Below are 18,109 nucleotides of genomic sequence, written 5' to 3' on the forward strand. Positions count from 1 at the left end.
CTTGCTGCTGGAGTCATGTTGCCTGGAGTAATGGTTTACAACTGTTACAACTTTCACATTGGCCCAGAGTTTACTTAAGAGGCACTGGAAGCATGTTGTTCCTTCCAGCATGATAAGACCTTCAGATGTCTGCTCTCTGTTGCTCGTTTGTCTTCATTATGCCTTGTTTTTCCTGGACATGACCTCTGCCCCTCAATTCAGGTGCTCCCCTGAGCTTTTTTCTCGCCACTCCACGTATTCTGGCATTTTTCCTCAAAGAAAGGTCCTGCGTTACACTTATGGAAAAAATAGCCCAGTGCCAGGGTGGGGTGGGGTGGGCAGTGTGTCCCCTTCAAGTTCTACCTGGCATTTCATTCTCCAGTCTTGCCTGTGCCTCTCCTGTTAGCTCACCTGTTTTGATCTGACATAGCTGAGGCTTTTCTTATCTTTATTTTGGTTTAAATTTTTTAAAGTTCATAACCAGGTTTTCAAGAGGACAGGAATCCCGAGACCCGATTGTCAGCAAAGTAGGCAGTAATTACAGCCACTGTCACCTGGCGTGTGAACAGACATTGAAAAAACTGTCCATTGGCCAGCCTCAACCCAGTGTCCCACCTCTGCCAGCCGTCTCATCATAGGCTGCTGGCCTCAGTCAGAAGAGGTGGGGACCTGGAGTGGAGCCAGGGTAGGGGAGACAGAGGGGCACTTGAAAGGCTACAGCGGGAGAGCTGCTTTCACCAGCAGAACAGGTCTGCTGATGAAAGTTCTCTCCATTTTTGTTTGATTATTTATTCTGATTCTTAAATGCTCATCTGTATGTTCAGGTTTTCATATATTTTTGAGTCAATTTTGAAAATATGTAGTATACTAGAAAGAGATCCATTTTTCTAAGTTTTCAAATTTGTGGGCATAAATTTGTATTTTAGAAATCCTGCTTATGTCAATAATTATGTCCCCTTTTTTCTCTGCTCTTTTTTGGAATGACTTTTATATATATAAAATACATGAGCTTCAGGAAGAAACCTAAAGAAGATTTACATTTGCTCCTGGCAGCACCTCGGGCAGAAGCAGTCCTGGGTCACATTCACCCAGGTCTGAGGAGTGAGATGGGTTGAAGCCAGGCTTTGGTCCCTCTGAGGGCCAGACTATGTCTGTTTCACCCTTATCTGTAGGAAGTAGCCCCGAGTGTCCAGTTCCAAGTATGAATCATTTATTAGGGTTCCCCTTGGTGGACCTGGACTTCTGTTTTTATTCTCTTGCTCTCTAGGGTTATCCAAAGATGACCCCACTACATTAGCTACCTTTTCAAACATTGGCACATGCCCTTCAAAGAAAAGGTGCTGCAAACATTAGGGTCATCTCTCTGAATTTCCTTTTTCTCCAAATTTTGATCCTGTAGTTCTTTCCTAGAATTTCCTTTTTCTCTAAAGTTTGATCCTGTAGTTCCTTCCTACTTTGTCTCTCTAATGCTATCAAAGACATACTTTATACACACACACACACACACATATATATATGTATTTTTCTTAATGCAAGGATTAGCCTGCATTACCTTGATGGCACTAAATGAGGCTGAAGTCCTTCTTGTATATACTTTTTAAAGATAAGTGTTATTCTTGAAGTATAGCATGCATGCAGAAAAGCAAACAAATCTTGAGCATGCTGCCGCTGCTGCTGCTAAGGTGCTTCAGTCGTGTCTGACTCTGTGCAACCCCATAGATGGCAGCCCTCTAGGCTCCCCCATCCCTGGGATTCTCCAGGCAAGAACACTGGAGTGGGTTGCCATTTCCTTCTCCAGTGCATGAAAGTGAAAAGTGAAAGTGAAGTCACTCAGTTGTGTCCCACTCTGAGCGACCCCATGGACTGCAGCCTACCAGGCTCCTCTGCCCATGGGATTTTCCAGGCAAGAGTACTGGAGTGGGGTGCCATTGCCTTCTCCGAATCTTGAGCATACTGCTTGGTTAATTATCACAGGTGACTACCTGGTCCCCCACCCAGTCAATAAACAATGTCAGCACCCAAGCCTGCCCCTCCCTTCTTCACTGTGTCCCCTGCTCCCGTCTCCCTCATAATCACTTCTGCTTGGCCGCTTCTTCCTTCCTGAAAACCTAAGAAACCGGATCTCGTTTGGTCCCTTTCCTTTGTCATGATGAAGTGCATAGTTTTGTCCCAGTCCTTTCTCATTTGGTTTGCTCTTTACCTTTTCAATCTATTCCTGGGACGGCTTTCTCCCTTGTATATCAAGTTTCTCCCCTTGTGACAAGCCTGCTCAAGCCTGTTAACAATTCGTCCCTTTAGATTGTACACAATACTTTGCTGTTTTCCTGAGTGTGATTTCTAGAAAGCCTTCCAAGCTCATGATTGTCTGCTGACACGTAGAATATGTGATTTCAGGCTGTGATTGTGTTTTGTAAACATTTCAGGCTGGACAGTTACCCAGAATACAAACCTGTTGCCTTATTTCTCGGGCTAGCCCTGCCCGTCACAGGAAACAAATCAGGAATTGTTTGGTTTGAAATGTTCTCTTGATCTCACCTTGCTCAAAATGTGCTGTGAAATTGCAGGAAGAATTGCAGAGCAGTGACATTTTGCAGCTGTCATCTGGCAGGTATGACTATTGACTTACCGAGCTTGACTTCTCAGTTCTCATTTATCACCCTCATCAGATTCACATTTTGGCACAAGCACCTGGCACAGTGGCTGGCATATGTTGGCATCTGATAACTAATTAGCTTGTGGTAATCTGATACGAGGGATTCAGAAGTCAAGAATCAGGGACGTCCATGAGGTGAGACAGAAATGGCCAGCCTTTTTCTCTTCCTTCCAGCTTTTTTGAAATATACTTGATATACACCACTGTATAAATATAAGGTGTGCAACATAATGATTTGACTTATACACATCACAAAATAATTACCACAGTAAGTTTAAAGAACATCCATCAGAATTAAGAAATAGAAAAAAATTCTCCTTGTAATGAGACTGCTTTGGATTTACCCTCTTAACAAGGACTTTCGTATAACATGGCAGCAGTGGGCCAGCCTTTTTTTTTTCTTAAGTTAGAAATGAACTTGGCTTCTGTCTCTCCCACTTCTGATTCTTGGCCATTTGTTAGGTTTAATTTCTAGCATCAAAGAATCCGCATCCTGATAAAATGGGCGTTTTATTTTTCCTGGTCCTTTTCATTGAGAAGTGGTGGGTATGGTGCAGAGTAAGCATAGCTTGCTCTTTGCATCAGCACATAAGATCACAGTGAACCCCCAGAACTCAGGGTTCAGCCAGAAGATAATCATCCAAATGGATGTGATAAGTTTTCCCCCCAAAATGGGATCCCTTCCAGAACCAAGAGAATTAGAGTAGAAAATGTATCATAAAGGAAAACCCTCGTCTGAAACCTTGTGGGGTTCATTGAAGCCAGGGTGTGTGAGCAGCTGGACCAAGGTTCACCTGCAGCGGGGGAAGGCAGAGGAGAACTGAGGAGTCACATTTCAGCCCTGTTCTGGGGGGACAGGATTGAGCCCCAGCCTGGGCAGCTCCAAGGGTGTCGTCTGGGGTGGGACAGTGGTGTCTCACCACCCTGCACCTTCAGTTCAGTTCAGTCACTCAGTCGTGTCCGACTCTTTGCGACCCCATGGACTGCAGCACGCCAGGCCTCCCTGTCCATCACTAACTCCTGGAGGTTTCTCAGACTCGTGTCCATTGAGTTGGTGATGCCATCCAGCCATCTCATCCTCTCGTCCTGCTTTCAATCTTTCCCAGCATCAGGGTGTTTTCCAGTGAGTCAGCTCTTTGTATCAGGTGGCCAAAGTAATAGAGTTTCAGCTTTAGCGTCAGTCTTTCCAGTGAATATTCAGCACTGATTTCCTTTAGGATGGACTGATTGGATCTCCCTGCAGTCCAAGGGATTCTCAAGAGTCTTCTCCAACACCACAGTTCAAAAGCATTAGTTCTTCAGTGCTCAGCTTCCTTTATATTCCAACTCTCACATCTCACGCTGCAGCTTGGCTTACCTGGAATCTTTAATGTCTCGTTAGGGGTCAGCTTGCTGCTGCTGCTAAGTCGCTTCACTCGTGTCCGACTCTGTGCAACCCCATAGATGGCAGCCCGCTAGGCTCCCCCATCCCTGGGATTCTCCAGGCAAGAACACTGGAGTGGGGTGCCATTGCCTTCTCCCTCTCCAATGCATGAAAGTAAAAAGTGAAAGTGAAGTCGCTTAGTCGTGTCCCACTCTGAGTGACCCCATGGACTGCAGCCCACCATGCTCCTCCATCCATGGGATTTTCCAGGCAAGAGTACTGGAGTGGGGTGCCATTGCCTTCTCCAAGGGATCAGCTTAGGCTGTTCTGTAAACTTGACATGCTAATACGTACCACAGTGATGAACATCTCTGTCTTCTTGGAGTAGGGCAGGGGGCGCCTGCCTTGTTTAGTGGCCCCAGAGCTCCCCCTCCTGTTGCTCTCCCATCATCTTGATAGGTGGCCTCTTACTGTCTCTGGTCACTTCCTTCTTCCCCCTCCACACTCCAAGTGGAAAGATCCCTTTTGCTGCCCTGATCCTCTCAGTTCAGCTCCACTCAGAGCTCACGCCCAGAGTGTCCTCAGGGCAGATGGCCCCACACCCACTGCAGTCCCTTTTCCTCACCCTGAAGTGAACCAGGAACCCCGAAGTGAACCAGGAACCCCCTTTCAGGTGGGCTGCCCAGCTCGGGCAGTGCCCCCCAGTGACTTGGAGGTGCTCACACCTGGGCCCAGCAGTGGGGCTTCTGCCTCCTTGGCTCTGACCACGCTGTGTAGCCACACCCTGAGTGTCCCTGGGCCAAGGCAATGCCCACTGGCTCCCACCAAACCCTGCGCTTCACTGTGAGCCCCTCTCAAGGTGGGTGGGTGATGGTGGGGAAGGGTCCTTGGGGCAAAACTGGGACCTGTCTCCAGTTGTCGGGTGGAACGCATCAACACTTGGCTCCTCTCCATCTTGCCGCTGTTTTTTTCCTCCTCTTCAGCTCCTCCCGGCTCGGCTCCCCTTTCACAGTCCCCCTAACTGATATTTCTCACCTCTGAAGAACAGTCTTTGAGCCACGGTGACAGGCTTCTGAAAGAAAACAAATCACTGTGAAGGTGGGATTAGAGAAGGGACATTGGAGCTGAGGACCTGAATGAGAGGCTTTCCCTTGGGGGGTGGGGGGCATCATGGGGAGTGCATGCATGTAAGACAGCCAAAAACCCAAAATGAAGCAGGAAGTGAGCTTTTAAAACATCCAAGATATGTGTTCTTGTACTTTCACACTTGATCTCACCGTTTGAGTCCTTGTTGGGCGACTCACTCTGTTAACCTCCAGGAGAATCTGAACCCAGTGGGGAGGAGTCCTGAACCCCGTCCTCCATGGTGTCCAACTGACTCTCACTTTTTCTCACTGCTCTCCCTCATCAATGTAAATCTGTTTTAATTTGCTTCTCATTTTGATGGACTGAATGTGTCTGAATCTGCTGCTTCAAGCAATTCTAGACTCATTTCCTCCATCACAGTGATGCTCAGATGTGTTCTACTAGAATTACCCTGCAGTGAGTAAAAAAAAAAAAAAAAAAAAACTCTTCTCCAGGTCTGTAGGAAAATGAATCTTTGTGATTTTGAGAACTTGCTTTTTTCTAAAACTTCGGTCCCTGCTGTGGCTTGCCTACTAGAGCATGAAAAAATGCGTGAGAACATCGAGTGAGTAAGGACAAATCTGTAGGAAGCCGCTGATCTTGTTAGCTTTGATGGGTTGGGTTTTTATCATGGATGTGTGATTGTTATATTGTACATGTATATTCATCGTCCACTCATAAAACTTTTTCTGATTTGTGTGATGAAACGAAGTACATCAGCACGTTGGTGTTCTGCACAAAGTTCTGAGAACTCCAGGTGTCCTGTCACCTTAAACACTGAAAGTGAAAGGAAAGTGAGGTCGCTCAGCCGTGTCCGACTCTTTGCGACCCCATGGACTGTAGCCCACCAGGCTCCTCCATCCATGGAATTTTCTAGGCAAGAGTACTGGAGTGGGCTGCCATTTCCTTCTCCAGGGGATCTTCCCAACCCAGGGATTGAACCCAGGTCTCCTGCATTGCGGGCAGATGCTTTACGGTCTGAGTCACCAGGGAATCCCCAAACAGTGAAAAACACTGCTTTCTAGACTCTAAACGAATTTCTTATGGTACTGGCTCATGGCACTGACAGTCCTTACTGTTCAGCTGAAGTACGGATCATGAGAACACGTGCTGACCGTGCTTGTTGGAGCACAATTACATGTGTCATCATGAGCATGGGCTTCCCTGGTAGCTCACCATTAAAGAACCCGCCTGCAGTGCAAGAGACGCGGGTTCAATCCAAACGCGGGTTTGGGAGGATCCCCTAGAGAAGGGAGTGGCACCCACTCCAGTATTCTTGCCTGGACAATCTCATGGACAGGGGAGCCTGGTGGGCTACAGTCCATGGGGTTGCAAAAGAGTTGGATACAACTCAGTATACGACTAAAACAGTAACAGTCATGAGCATACTTGAAATTGGTTTCCACTGTTTTGAAAGATGCAGTTACTCCGAATTAGGGATGTGCTTGTCTGACATCCTCCGAAGCCCAGCACTGACAGGAGATGCTGTTTCACCTAATTCCCAGCATCTACCCAAGAGGGCCAGTTAGCATGGACTGTTTCCTTGCTCACATCCTGCCGGCCTTTCTTCCACAGTTAATTCATTTGTTCATTCACAATGATAATTTGGTATCATCTCCTTTCCTGTTTCTTCTTTTTGTCTTTGGGATTATTTTAGAAGCTTCTTGGATGATTGAGTATTTGAATAGTAAAGTGATTTGATTTTTTCATTGCAATACAGTATTTCAAGGGCAGGTAGCAAGCAGGCACAGTCTTTCCCATGGTGCTCTGCTCAATTTTTACTGGACTCCTGCAGGAGGGGGCAAGCATCAACAGCCAAGGGTTCAGTCCCTTCATGCTGGTCCCTCCCTGGGTGCTGCTTCTCCCATTTCAGTGTCATCACTGAGGTGGACCTGGATCACTGACTGCCCTGGATGGGACTTCCATTCATCAAACATAATTGGCATCGTAAGAACATCACCTGTCCTGGAGAAGTGACTTATATACTAAGTTATTTCAGGGTCTGACCACTGCCTGAGCCTCAGTGAGCTCGTCCACCACCCATCATGCCTTCTGGTCTTCCTCATGTGCTGGAACTGTGCCAGCCCAACCTGAGCCTCCTAGTCTCTTCTACAGATACACACACACATGCACGCACACACACCCCCCAGTGCATGCAAACATATGGAGACAGATGTGTAATAGCACAGCGAAAGTCTGATGTTTGGTTTAGGGTCCTCCATCAGTCATTATGCTGCAGCAAAGTTGGTTCTACCCTGACAGTAAGATGCCCCTTTACCAAAAGCACCCACTCAGTTCAGTTCAGTTGTTCAGTCGTGTCTGACTCTTTGTGACCCCATGGACTGCAGCATACCAGGCTTCCCTGTCCATCACCAACTCCCAGAGCTTACTCAAACTCATGTTCATCACGTTGGTGACTCCATCCAACCATCTCATCCTCTGTCGTCCCCTTCTCCTCCCACTTTCAATCTTTCCCAGCATCAGGGTCTTTTCAAATGAGTCAGTTCTTTGCATCAGGTAAGCAAAGTATTATAGTTTAAGCTTCAGCATCAGTCCTTCCAATGAATATTCAGGGATGATGTCCTTTAGGATTGACTGGTTTAATCTCCTTGCAGTCCAAGGGACTCTCAAGAGTCTTCTCTAACACCACAGTTCAAAAGCATCAATTCTTCAGCACTCAGCCTTCTTCACAATCCAACTCTCACATCCATATATATGACTACTGGAAAAACCACAGCTTTGAGTAGATGGACCTTTGTTGGCAAAGTAATGTCTCTGCTTTTTAATATGCTGTCTAGGTTGGGCATAGCTTTTCTTCCAAGGAGCAAGCGTCTTTTAATTTCATGGCTGCATTCACCATCTGCAGTGATTTTGGAGCCCCCCAAAGTAAAGTCTGTCACTGTTTGCATTGTTTCCCCATCTGTTTGCCATGAAGTTGTCAGGCGAGTGTATGCTCTTTGGTTCTGTCTTGTCACAACAAAGATTTGGGGTGATGGACATTAAAGCCCCCTTGGCGTGTCACAGCTCTCGGGTCTTGGACAGACTGTTATAGCTCTCAGGTCTCGAATGGACCGTGTTATAACTCTTAGACAAATCAGTGTTACCCCTCTATTTTAGTTAGAAGACAGCAGGAAAATCCATCTTCGAGGTGTGAGGGCATGTCGATCCAAAGACGTGAAGAGGAGAGCACCCCAGCACGTGGGAGAGAGAGAGCGAGAGCCCTTTGGCTCCTCTTTTTATGTTTTTTCCTTCCCCCTGGGCCTGCTCTATGCAAATTGGGCTTAGTCAGGAGTGCTGTTCTACCTGAAGTCCTCACTCAGGTCCTCGGACCTTCCTTTGACTGTCCTGTTCTATTTTTGCAGGCATTTCCCTTCCTTGTCTTTTAGCCACCGCCATTTTGGACTCCTTTTCCCTATTCTAACTACCTAACAAAGTTATGGGGCCGAATGCCATGATCTTAGTTTTCTGAATGTTGAGTTTTAAGCCAGCTGTTTCACTCGCCTCTTTCACTTTCATCAAGAGGCTCTAGCGTTTAATTATAGAACCAGTAATGATTATGTCTAATAAAAATTCTTTACTGTGTTCATAGTATTATATTTTTAAAAAATTTTCCAAAATATGTGGCCTGATGGTATTAAGTTTTGCAAATGCATCAAGTAGTCTGATAAGTCATTCACCCTGCATGTTCATCGGAGAAGGCAATGGCAACCCACTCCAGTACTCTTGGCTGGAGAATCCCAGGGACAGGAGAGCCTGGTGGGCTGCCGTCTATGGAGTCGCACGGAGTTGGACATGACTTAAGTGACTTAGCAGCAGCAGCAGCAGCTGCTGCATGTTCATTTTTGCAGCAGGGATTTCAAGCCAGGCTCTGCAGACCTGTTGCATGCACCTCTGATTGGAGAGCGCAGCCAGCACCCTAAGGGAGACACCCCCCTGGTGACATGTCAGGGATGTAACAGACACCCTGGGAGCAAACGTTTTCAGCTTTCACTGCCCACCCCCATCAGGCAGGGCTGATTTTTATCCACCTGGCTGTGAAATTTGGGACCCACAAAAATTCTTGGCTACTAAGAACTGGGTTCTCGGTTCAGACTGGTTCTTTCTGTTGAAGGGTGAAAGGAGAACACCTATTATAAATCAAGCCTTCCAGAATCTCATTAAGGAACTTAAGAAAACAGGTAGTCTTGGAGAGGCAGTAGTTCTGAAAACTGAAGTGGGGCCAAATAAGAATGTCTGTTTGGAGGCCAGTGAGAGAGAAAGGCAAAGGTTTTGCTTGGCAGGCCTCTGCTGCTTTAAAGAAAGAGCCGCCTCACAGGCGCGGGTGCCGGGGTCCCAGCTGTCAGCGCCATCACCCGGCCTCCAGGTGAAGACAAGGAGCCTTGTTTCCCGGGTGAAGAGAGGAGCCTTGTTCGTGACCCCTGGCCTGCAGCACCGCAGACCCCTGCCCCCAACCCCGGCCCCGGCCTTTGTGCTGCGGCTCCTCCTCCCTCCCTCCAGACTTTGTGCGCCTTTAAGTGGCCCCCAGGAAGGGACCACCCAGGGGGCTGCACAATGGGGGCTGAAGTAGCCCCTGAAACATAGGTTTCTAGAGACAGGCCGTGAAAAGAAAAGTACTGTTTAACTATGTACATGTTTGTCCTTTCTACCACCGTTTTGTGTGGCTAACAAACCCCCGCACCCCCGCACCGCCCCCTCGCGTCCAGACTCCTGCAGGGCCGTACCCCCAGCTGTTCCGGCTGCTCCTCGTTCCTGCTCCCAAGGCGCTGCTGCCTCAGTCTGCTTACATGCACGCCTTTGGATGGATGGTCAGGAAATTGGTATCAGAGCAAACAAATGATGCTTGCCTGATGAAACTGTTTTATCAGTCATCCTCAGAGTCAGTGGCTTGGCACTGCTGCTGCGTGAGATGTGTCTGTAGGACCACTCAACAAAAGCTGGCAGCCGGAATTCAGTTCTCAATAGCCATTCACACCTCTGTAAAAGGATTAGCTCCGGCCGATTGTTAGCCTGTTTAAATCTTAATTTGCATCTTTATGGAGGTAGGGCTTCTCCGGGCCTCTCTGCTGCTCAGTGGGGTGGGTGGGTGGGTGGGTGGGTGGGTGTGTGTGTGTGTGTGTGTGTGTGTGTGTGTATACACCTGTGGGTGGGCATCACGGGAGGTTTTCTCTTACTGGCGAAGGTGCTAAATTGCTTCAGGAGGATGTGTAAGCGACACATTGAATTAGCTACTTTGGTTTTGACTAACCTTGATTGGGCTTTGGTTCATTAGTTACATTGGGTTTGGCCAAAAAGTCCATTTTGGTTTTTCCTTACAGATTGCAGCAAAACCGACCAAACTTTTTGGCCAACCCGATCAGATCAGATCAGTCGCTCAGTCAGTTGTGGGTTCAGAACATGAGGTGCGTGAATGCATTCTGTTACTTCTGTTTAAACTCAGGAACCTCATGGGTCTTAGGATTTTTCAGTGTTGTTCATTGTAATCGATAAATTTCCTTGGGCATTAAATGGAGAAAAACAGACCTAGGATCTGATGGAATGATGGTTTTAAAATAATCTATTCTATCCAGACCATGTGTTCTTAGTGAAAAGATCAAAGTCACCTTATGTTTCAAAAGGAAAGTATGACCTACCAAAGCTGTGAGTTTCCAGGCGAGGATTCTGCAAGCTCTGGAATCCAATGGAGACTAGCAGGCCGTGTTGCCTTCTTCCCACCCTCACGTGTGTGGGTTATTTCTCCATGACATACTCACGTCTCACCGCCGCCTCTGTGTGTGATGCCTTCGTGTTGTTGCTCTCTCTGAAATAGTTTCCTCCCTAAAACTTCGTTCTGGATAGAACCAACTGCCTTCTGATTCTTCCATTTCCTTAAAGAGACAGTAAACATCATCCATGAAACTTTCAACAAGTAACACTGTGTTGTGTAAATTGTGTAAGCAGACTTGTCCCCGTCTGGAGTCTGGGCCCACACTATGCAAAGACTGTGTCTCCTGGAGAAAATGAAACCCCAAAGTCAGGCTCCCATCACTGCAGCTGAAGCACGTGCTCACCAAGTGCCCCGAAGATGACAACCAGGGCAGATGGGAAAGTCATGTGCTAGAGTCAAGGAGAAATTTATTTTCTGTTTGCCAGGAAGTAATTCTCAGTTTGTGATACTGAAAGAAAAAGCATCTTTTCTCCCTTTATTTCTTTTAAAAAAAAAACTCTACCTTGACTGCTCACATTAGCCTGGCATGAAGTTGCTTTCTTGTAAATAATGTCCTGAATTCTGTGTGACTGAAAATGAAGCTTTCTCAGAAAGTAGTTTAAATTTAGCCAAAACATAATTTATTGCGTGCTTAAGTATTACTGGATAAAATAAAATTATGTTAAAGCAGCCATTTGTGTTACTAGCAGTTGCTTGTCCTCAAGCAGGTTTGTCCTCTTGCTGGACCTCACAGAAAGCAAACGGATGGTAGGGGCCCAGTGCCTTGGTGCCCGGACACCCTCTCCCCAGGAGAGAGACGGGCTGTCAGGCCAATGCTCTTCTAGCTGAAGTGTTCTGGTAGGAATGCAAATAGAAGACAGGGAAGAAATTGAGCTCTTGAATTTGAAAATGGTATTTTCATCACACATCGTCTTTTAACTCTGTACATTGTGTGAATTATTTAAGTTGTTTGCAGGCAAGTGTTGATGGATATTTTGCAAATTAAAGTCTGTCACATGGGGAGATAAGTATTAGAAATCCTCAACTCAGAGGCACTCATCTTTCAGCACATAAGGTTAGGAGTTAATCTAGGGTGGGCCATGGCTCCGTGGGGACAGTGCTGGTGGCTCTCACTGACCATCTTGTAGATCATTCCTTGCTGAGCCCTGGAAGCCCTGGGCCGGTGTGACACCACCGTGTAAAAACAGACTGTAACAGCACACATGTCATGAATTATCTCATGTGGGTTTAAATCTTGTCCTGTCATTCAGCACACAGTGTCCTTAAGAGTGTCGTCAGCATCCTGTGAAATCCCAAGTACCCTTGCTGTTCTCAACAGGCCTCTTAGTCATGTGGGGAAGACTTGTCAGATGGGGCATAGCTGGAGGACAGCACAGGGTGGGGTGCTATCTGCTTCATGCTGGAGGAACTCAGGGATGAGAAAGATCCCTGTGAAGGAGGCAGTTGGAGACACTGCCACACAAGTGTGGGGGCAGTTGGTCTGAGCAGGCCTGACATCTGGACTCAGCAGACTGCTAAAGAGGGAAGGCATTTGGCGTATGATTGCTCACTGGCCCTGCCGTGGTGGTACTTGGGATGGAGATGGGGGGAGGATGCTGGAGTCGGGGAGCATTGTCCGTAAGGAGTTTATAACAGTAACTAGACCCCACTGATCGGCTTTCTCTTCTCATCATTCCTAAAAGTGGCAGAGGTAAGATACTTGTCCCTGGGGGGCACTGCCACATTCCACCTTGGCACAGCAGCATGAGCCGTCTGCCAAGCTCCCCTGCTGTACTTGGGTTTGCAAGGATACAGAAGCCACATCCCTTGCTCGGGGCTCAGCCCTGGTCCCCCTGGTCGGAAAGTGAGTCTAGAGGCCATCTAAGCTGGATCAAGCACAGTTTTTATAATTCTTCTGAATAGTTGTACCATGTTAAAATCTGAGAGATGTCCTATAAAAATAAAACTAGCAATGGTGAATTTCCAGCTTCTCTTAAAAACTGGAAAGATCTAGCCTCACTGAGACACTCTGCCATGGGAGCCTGGGGTGACCAGCCCTTTAAGGTTGACACGTGCCCCAGCCTTTAGCATCCTCACCCCACCAGCGGTGGGTGTGTGGGTCCTCCCTGTCTGCCGCCCACCACCACACTCACATCTGCGAGCTCGTCCCTGCCACCCAGAGCAGAGGGTCGGTCCCCTGGCCCGTCTCTCCCTCACCAACCCCGTCCACAGCTACAGCTGCCAGGAAACCAGCCATGACTCAAAAACCCACGACGTTTATCGCTGTTTCTTTGCCATAGTTTTATATTGAATCTTATTTCCTGTTACTGTCCAGTCACCACCCCAGCCAGCTTATCTCCTTGCTGGGTCCCACCCCCTCTTAGCCTGGCTTTCCCTCGCCTTTGCCTTGCTGCCACCTGGCTTCAGCTATGGTCTCCCTCTGTCTGCATCCTGCCTGGCACAGGGCCCTGCCCCACCTTCCTGACCATCCTTCCCTCTACGTATCATTACTGCTCTGAAATTGGCTTATCTTCATCTTCTTAAGGGCAGGTCTCACTCTGTGAATTGGTTGATGACAAGATACAGCCTTCTAGGGAGAATCGGGACCCAGAGTTTGCCTTCGAAAAAGCTGGTAGACATAGGTACTGCATGCACATCCCACGGGCAAGGAGGTTTGGGGCAGCCGAGGGCAGGCAGGGGGGACCCAACATGACATGGGCCACAGGCTCAGGGTTTAGACAAGAGCTGGGACTTGGCCTGGAGCTGGGGGTGCCAGCAGAGGGGCCCAGAGTCCAGAACAAGGCTTGAATCTGGGGACCTGTTTCTATTTCCTGCCCAGGGTAAAGGCCTGCTTAGGGTGGGGCGGGGGGTGGGGGGAGCCTCCAGTGTACAGGTGGAGCAGGTCTTTTTCATCCTTGTATCATCAGGCACATGGCCATCGAATGGATCGAGTAACTTAGCCCAACCATTAGATCTCTCCCAACCTTTAGACTGATTACAAATTAGTAATACTTGCTATGAACATTGCTTTATAAGTTGCTTCGTTTTCCTCTTGGGGAATGTGTTGTATATTGCCAGCTACATATATGATCAGTTTCTCTAAAGGAGAAGTATTTTGTCTTTGATATCTTCTCCCATGACTTTTTAGAATCATGCAGTCAGTTTTGTTTTTTTTTTTTTTTTTTTAAGGAATTTACTAACCAAGCTCTTTGGAGACTGTTGTGACCCTGACAGACCTAACCTAGAACAATTAACACTCCACCAGTGTCCCTGTGGACTGCAAATAGATGACAAGGGCTAAATCCCTCTTTCCACTCCCTCCTGTTCTTTCTAAAAATAAAGAAAATTTCATTGCAGTGGGATCTGAATGGAGAAATAATAGTCATTTTTTTCTGCATTCAGAAATAGAGGACGTAACCTCTACTTCAGCCAGCAGTTTTCAATTTCTTAGCAGTGACAATTTAAGTAAATTTCATGTGAGTGGAGATCTAACTTTGTTATGATTGACAATGTGAAATTAGTCTTTTCAGCTGTTCCGATTATCTGGCATTCTTATCAGTGAGGTGGGATGTGCAGTGAGATTGCACAGCTGTGGATGTGAACCTCACTGAAGTCTGCAAAGGGTTAAAAGCCACTTCCTCTGATGGATTTAAAACAGCCACCTTCTCACAGACAAGTTTTTCAAACCACCCCATTTTATATCTTTGTCAAGAGACAGTGTAGTTGCTGCATCTTTATGTTTAGATTATATTACAGATATATTTCAATAAACCACGAAGAGCCACCATAGATTCTAGAAGCTGACCGTCTGGGCTCAAATAAACATCTCCTGCGGCACCTGTTTTATTTTATAGGCTCTGTAACCACAGTGACATCCTACGAGAAGGCCCTGATGCCTACAGAACCGCTGTCCTTCACCAGCTCCCGCAACTCTGCCCCAGGGGTGGCAGTGACAAAGAGCAAGTCAGGTATGACAGTCCTCAAGTTGCTGCTGTGGTGGATAGGCCCTTCTCGTTCCCAGATAAGGGTGGAAAAACACTGCTGTACACAGTCAGCTCTGTGCTGGGCACCCGGAGCATCGATTTAACCGTGGCCTCACCATCTACTTCTTTGTGAATGTATTTGTTTCTAATTGTTAATTGGATACATCTGCTCAATTCCTGCTCTTATATCTTGCTCAGTCCCTGCGCGTGTATCTGCTGAACCCCTGCCCATAGCAACATTTTAAGTGGGGAGGGAACACGGGTAAGCTCAGTCTCGCATGTTCACATAACTTGGTGAACACCCAGGTGGTAGTCCAGCAGAACCTCCTGCTGGACAGGTGTCCTTGCCAAATCCAAACCCCAGATGGGTCCCTGCGTTTCCAAGGTCATGCTGGTGATGCAGGCCTCTGATGAATATGGTTCCTATACCAACAGCATCAACAAATCCTGGAAGCTTGTTAGAAACGCATGTTCTTGGGTCCCACCCCAGATCCACTGAACCAGGGGTCTAGAGGTGGGACCCTGCCATCTGGGCTTGAACGGATGCTTACCTCTGCTCCCTCAAGTGTGAGAGCGCTGCTCCAACCATGTGTCTTCAGTGGCTCAAAAGTGGGCGTGAGCAAGTGGGGTTAATTGTTTGCAGGGTGGTTGGCACACATGAGTCATGGTTCTTTCTGAATCAGTCAGAAATCTATCCATGCACCTTCTCGGCACTCTGGGTGGCTTGTCAGGGCCAGCATTACAGATAGATAATATGTGTAGTGGTTTCTCCAGTGCTGCCCCTGGTAGGTGCCTAATTCATGGGTGCATGAATGTTACCAGTGTCCTTACCCTGATTTTTATTTGGGGGACTGACTGAAGTGAAGTCCCCTCACTGAAGTCTGTCCCCACCGTTTTCCAGCTGAGAACAAACGGCTGCTCGGGTGTGGTCAGCCCACCTGAAAGGGCCTTGTCTGGCCGGGAGAGTGAGATGGCTTTCAGGTCTGGTTGTCTTACATCTGGCGTCTACTGTCTTTTCTGTGTGTCATGCAGACTCTTTTGTATAAGTATATAAACAGGCAGGATAACATGGTTTTCAGAGTGGAATTCGGCATAAATCCATTGTGTATCGGGTCCCATCAGGGCGTGAGGAGCCGTCCGGGTAATGGTCTCTAAAAGGACCTTGTCCCAAGAAAATGTGGCTGATCACAGGACTACATCCCACAGACTGCAGAGTGAGGGTCACCAGTGCTGAACGGAACGTGTTTACATCCACTTCTGAATCTTGCTGTGATCTCCACACTACAGAGAATGTGGGACCTGCCCATCCTGGTCAGTAGCTTTTCAGCTTACAGCAGTGAAGGGCAATGCATGGAAATCCTCTTTCATGTTTTTATCATGCAAAGTGAAGATAAAGGCAGTCTTAAAATGCCCTTTACAAGGGTGGGAGAAGCTGGCTAGAGAGGAGTCTCTCTGGCCATTTGGTGATTGTGTGCAGCAAGGCTCTTCAGCTGGACCCGCCACTTCTTTCTCACCGTCTTCTGTGTCTGTTGATATACTGTTTGGCATAAACCACAGTGGTGGTATGTCGCATGAAGGCACATATGCATTTATAATTCTCTCTGTGGACTGAGTTGTTAGACTAGGTGATTCATCATGTGACTCTCTTAACCTGGGCTGCCAGACTGTGGCGTGGTGATAAGATATGCCATCTCCATCGACTCGGCCCGCGTTTGTTACAGTTTCTCAACATGCATAAATAGAGCGTCCTTTCCCATTATGAGAGGTTGCATTTTCCATGACTATTGATCTACAGTTATGTATAAATCAGCTTTCCAAGAAGAAATGATCTTTCTTTATGACCAACACAAATTTTAAAATTAATATCTGGAGCCTTCGGAACTGTGTCTCTGCCACAGTCATTTTTTAAAGCCAGATAAAGAAGTCAGGAATGGTTCCTGAAGTCACTGTTGTGGTCTGTTATAATCAGAATTACCCCGTGTCATGACTGAGGATGCTGTTCCTTGCACACTGATTGCCACTGGCTCCCTCGCTAGCCTCAGAAAAAGTCCCAGGTGTCTATCTGACCTCTGAGAGACAGGCAGTCAGGTCTTAGCTGCCAGTTCTTCCTAACAGGTCTTAATCCTGGCATCATGCTCCCCTGCCCTCTGCATGTTCACCACCTCCTGTGCCCTCAGCGCTCAGGAGGTATTCCTAGTGCTGTGCTGTGCTTAGTCACTCAGTCGTGTCCAGCTCTTTGCAACCCCATGGACTGTAGCCCACCAGGCTCCTCTGTCCATGGAATTCTCCAGGCAGGAATACTGGAGTGGGTTGCCATGCTCTCCTCCAGATATTTGCAACCCAGGGATTGAACCCAGGTCTCCTGCATTATAGGCAAGGTATTGCTAGGTATTTCCCTAAATGGGGTATTCCTGTCTGCCAGGGACAGCCCTTAGACTGAAGCTGCCAGCTGGTTCTTCCAGAAACACAAATTTGAAGAGAATCATCTACTTCTGTTTCTCAATTGTTAGTGACATTGATGTCAGCTGGGCAGAATGGGAAGGCTCTAACATCGTATGGACTCCTGAAAGCCTGTAAACAGAGCCATGTTTTGTGTGGCCATGGCCCTGCTTGTGCCCCTGAGCAAACCTTGGCAAGCAACATCCGTCTCTTTGCTTCCATTCAATCCAGAAAATGGGACACCTGGTCCACAGCATAGATTGGAAAGATAGATTTCTGAATTCTTTATCACAAAATGAAGCCTCTTCAAAGAAAAAGGACAAAACCATTCCTATCATCATTATTATTGTTATTACTGATTTTTGTTATACCTGGGATTAAATGTTGTAAGACCTTCATGTGAAAGGCTTACTGTTACTAGTAAGTTGTCATTTTAGACAATTATGAGTTTTTAAAATATGATGCATGTCATTTGAGGCAGTCTATTTTAAAAAAATTGTTCTTTATTGCCTCCTGGAAAATGTATTTTAACATAAAAGTGATTAATCACTTTGTCTTCTATAGAAACCGTAATGAGACTACCCATGAGTTTATGTCTTTTCCAGGTGCAATTAATTGTCTCTGTCCATTGCTCCTTTCAGATACATTCACCCCACTGTGCTCTCAAACTAATGCTGAAGAATTGTCAGGTTTATAGGATTTGGAGTATATGTAGAATCTATTTTATTCTGCTTATGTTCAGAATAAAATTCAAGATATTTATTATTTTGTCTGCATTTAAGATTTTGGTCAGATTACCCATCTGTTGTAAATCAGTTGTAGTTAGGAAATGCTGATACCTTTGCTTAAATTGCAGTTTTCTCATTGGAAACCATTATAAGTGT

At 46.9% G+C, this 18,109-nt stretch overlaps 1 protein-coding gene across 4 annotated transcripts in view; it reads left to right on the plus strand.

Annotated features, from left to right (window-relative positions):
• Positions 1-18,109, plus strand: part of KIZ (kizuna centrosomal protein) — a 93,280-nt gene that overhangs the window by 33,192 nt on the left and 41,979 nt on the right. For 2 of the 4 annotated variants that reach the window (XM_061436382.1, XM_061436386.1), the window contains one exon: positions 14,658-14,771. The exons of the other annotated variants lie outside the window; for them this stretch is intronic. In XM_061436382.1, the coding sequence (XP_061292366.1) occupies positions 14,658-14,771 (114 nt within the window). The remainder of the gene's footprint in view (positions 1-14,657; positions 14,772-18,109) is intronic. 4 annotated transcript variants of the gene reach the window in all.

This window comes from Bos javanicus, chromosome 13 (assembly GCF_032452875.1).
Source record: "Bos javanicus breed banteng chromosome 13, ARS-OSU_banteng_1.0, whole genome shotgun sequence".
Taxonomy (NCBI): Eukaryota; Metazoa; Chordata; class Mammalia; order Artiodactyla; family Bovidae; genus Bos; species Bos javanicus.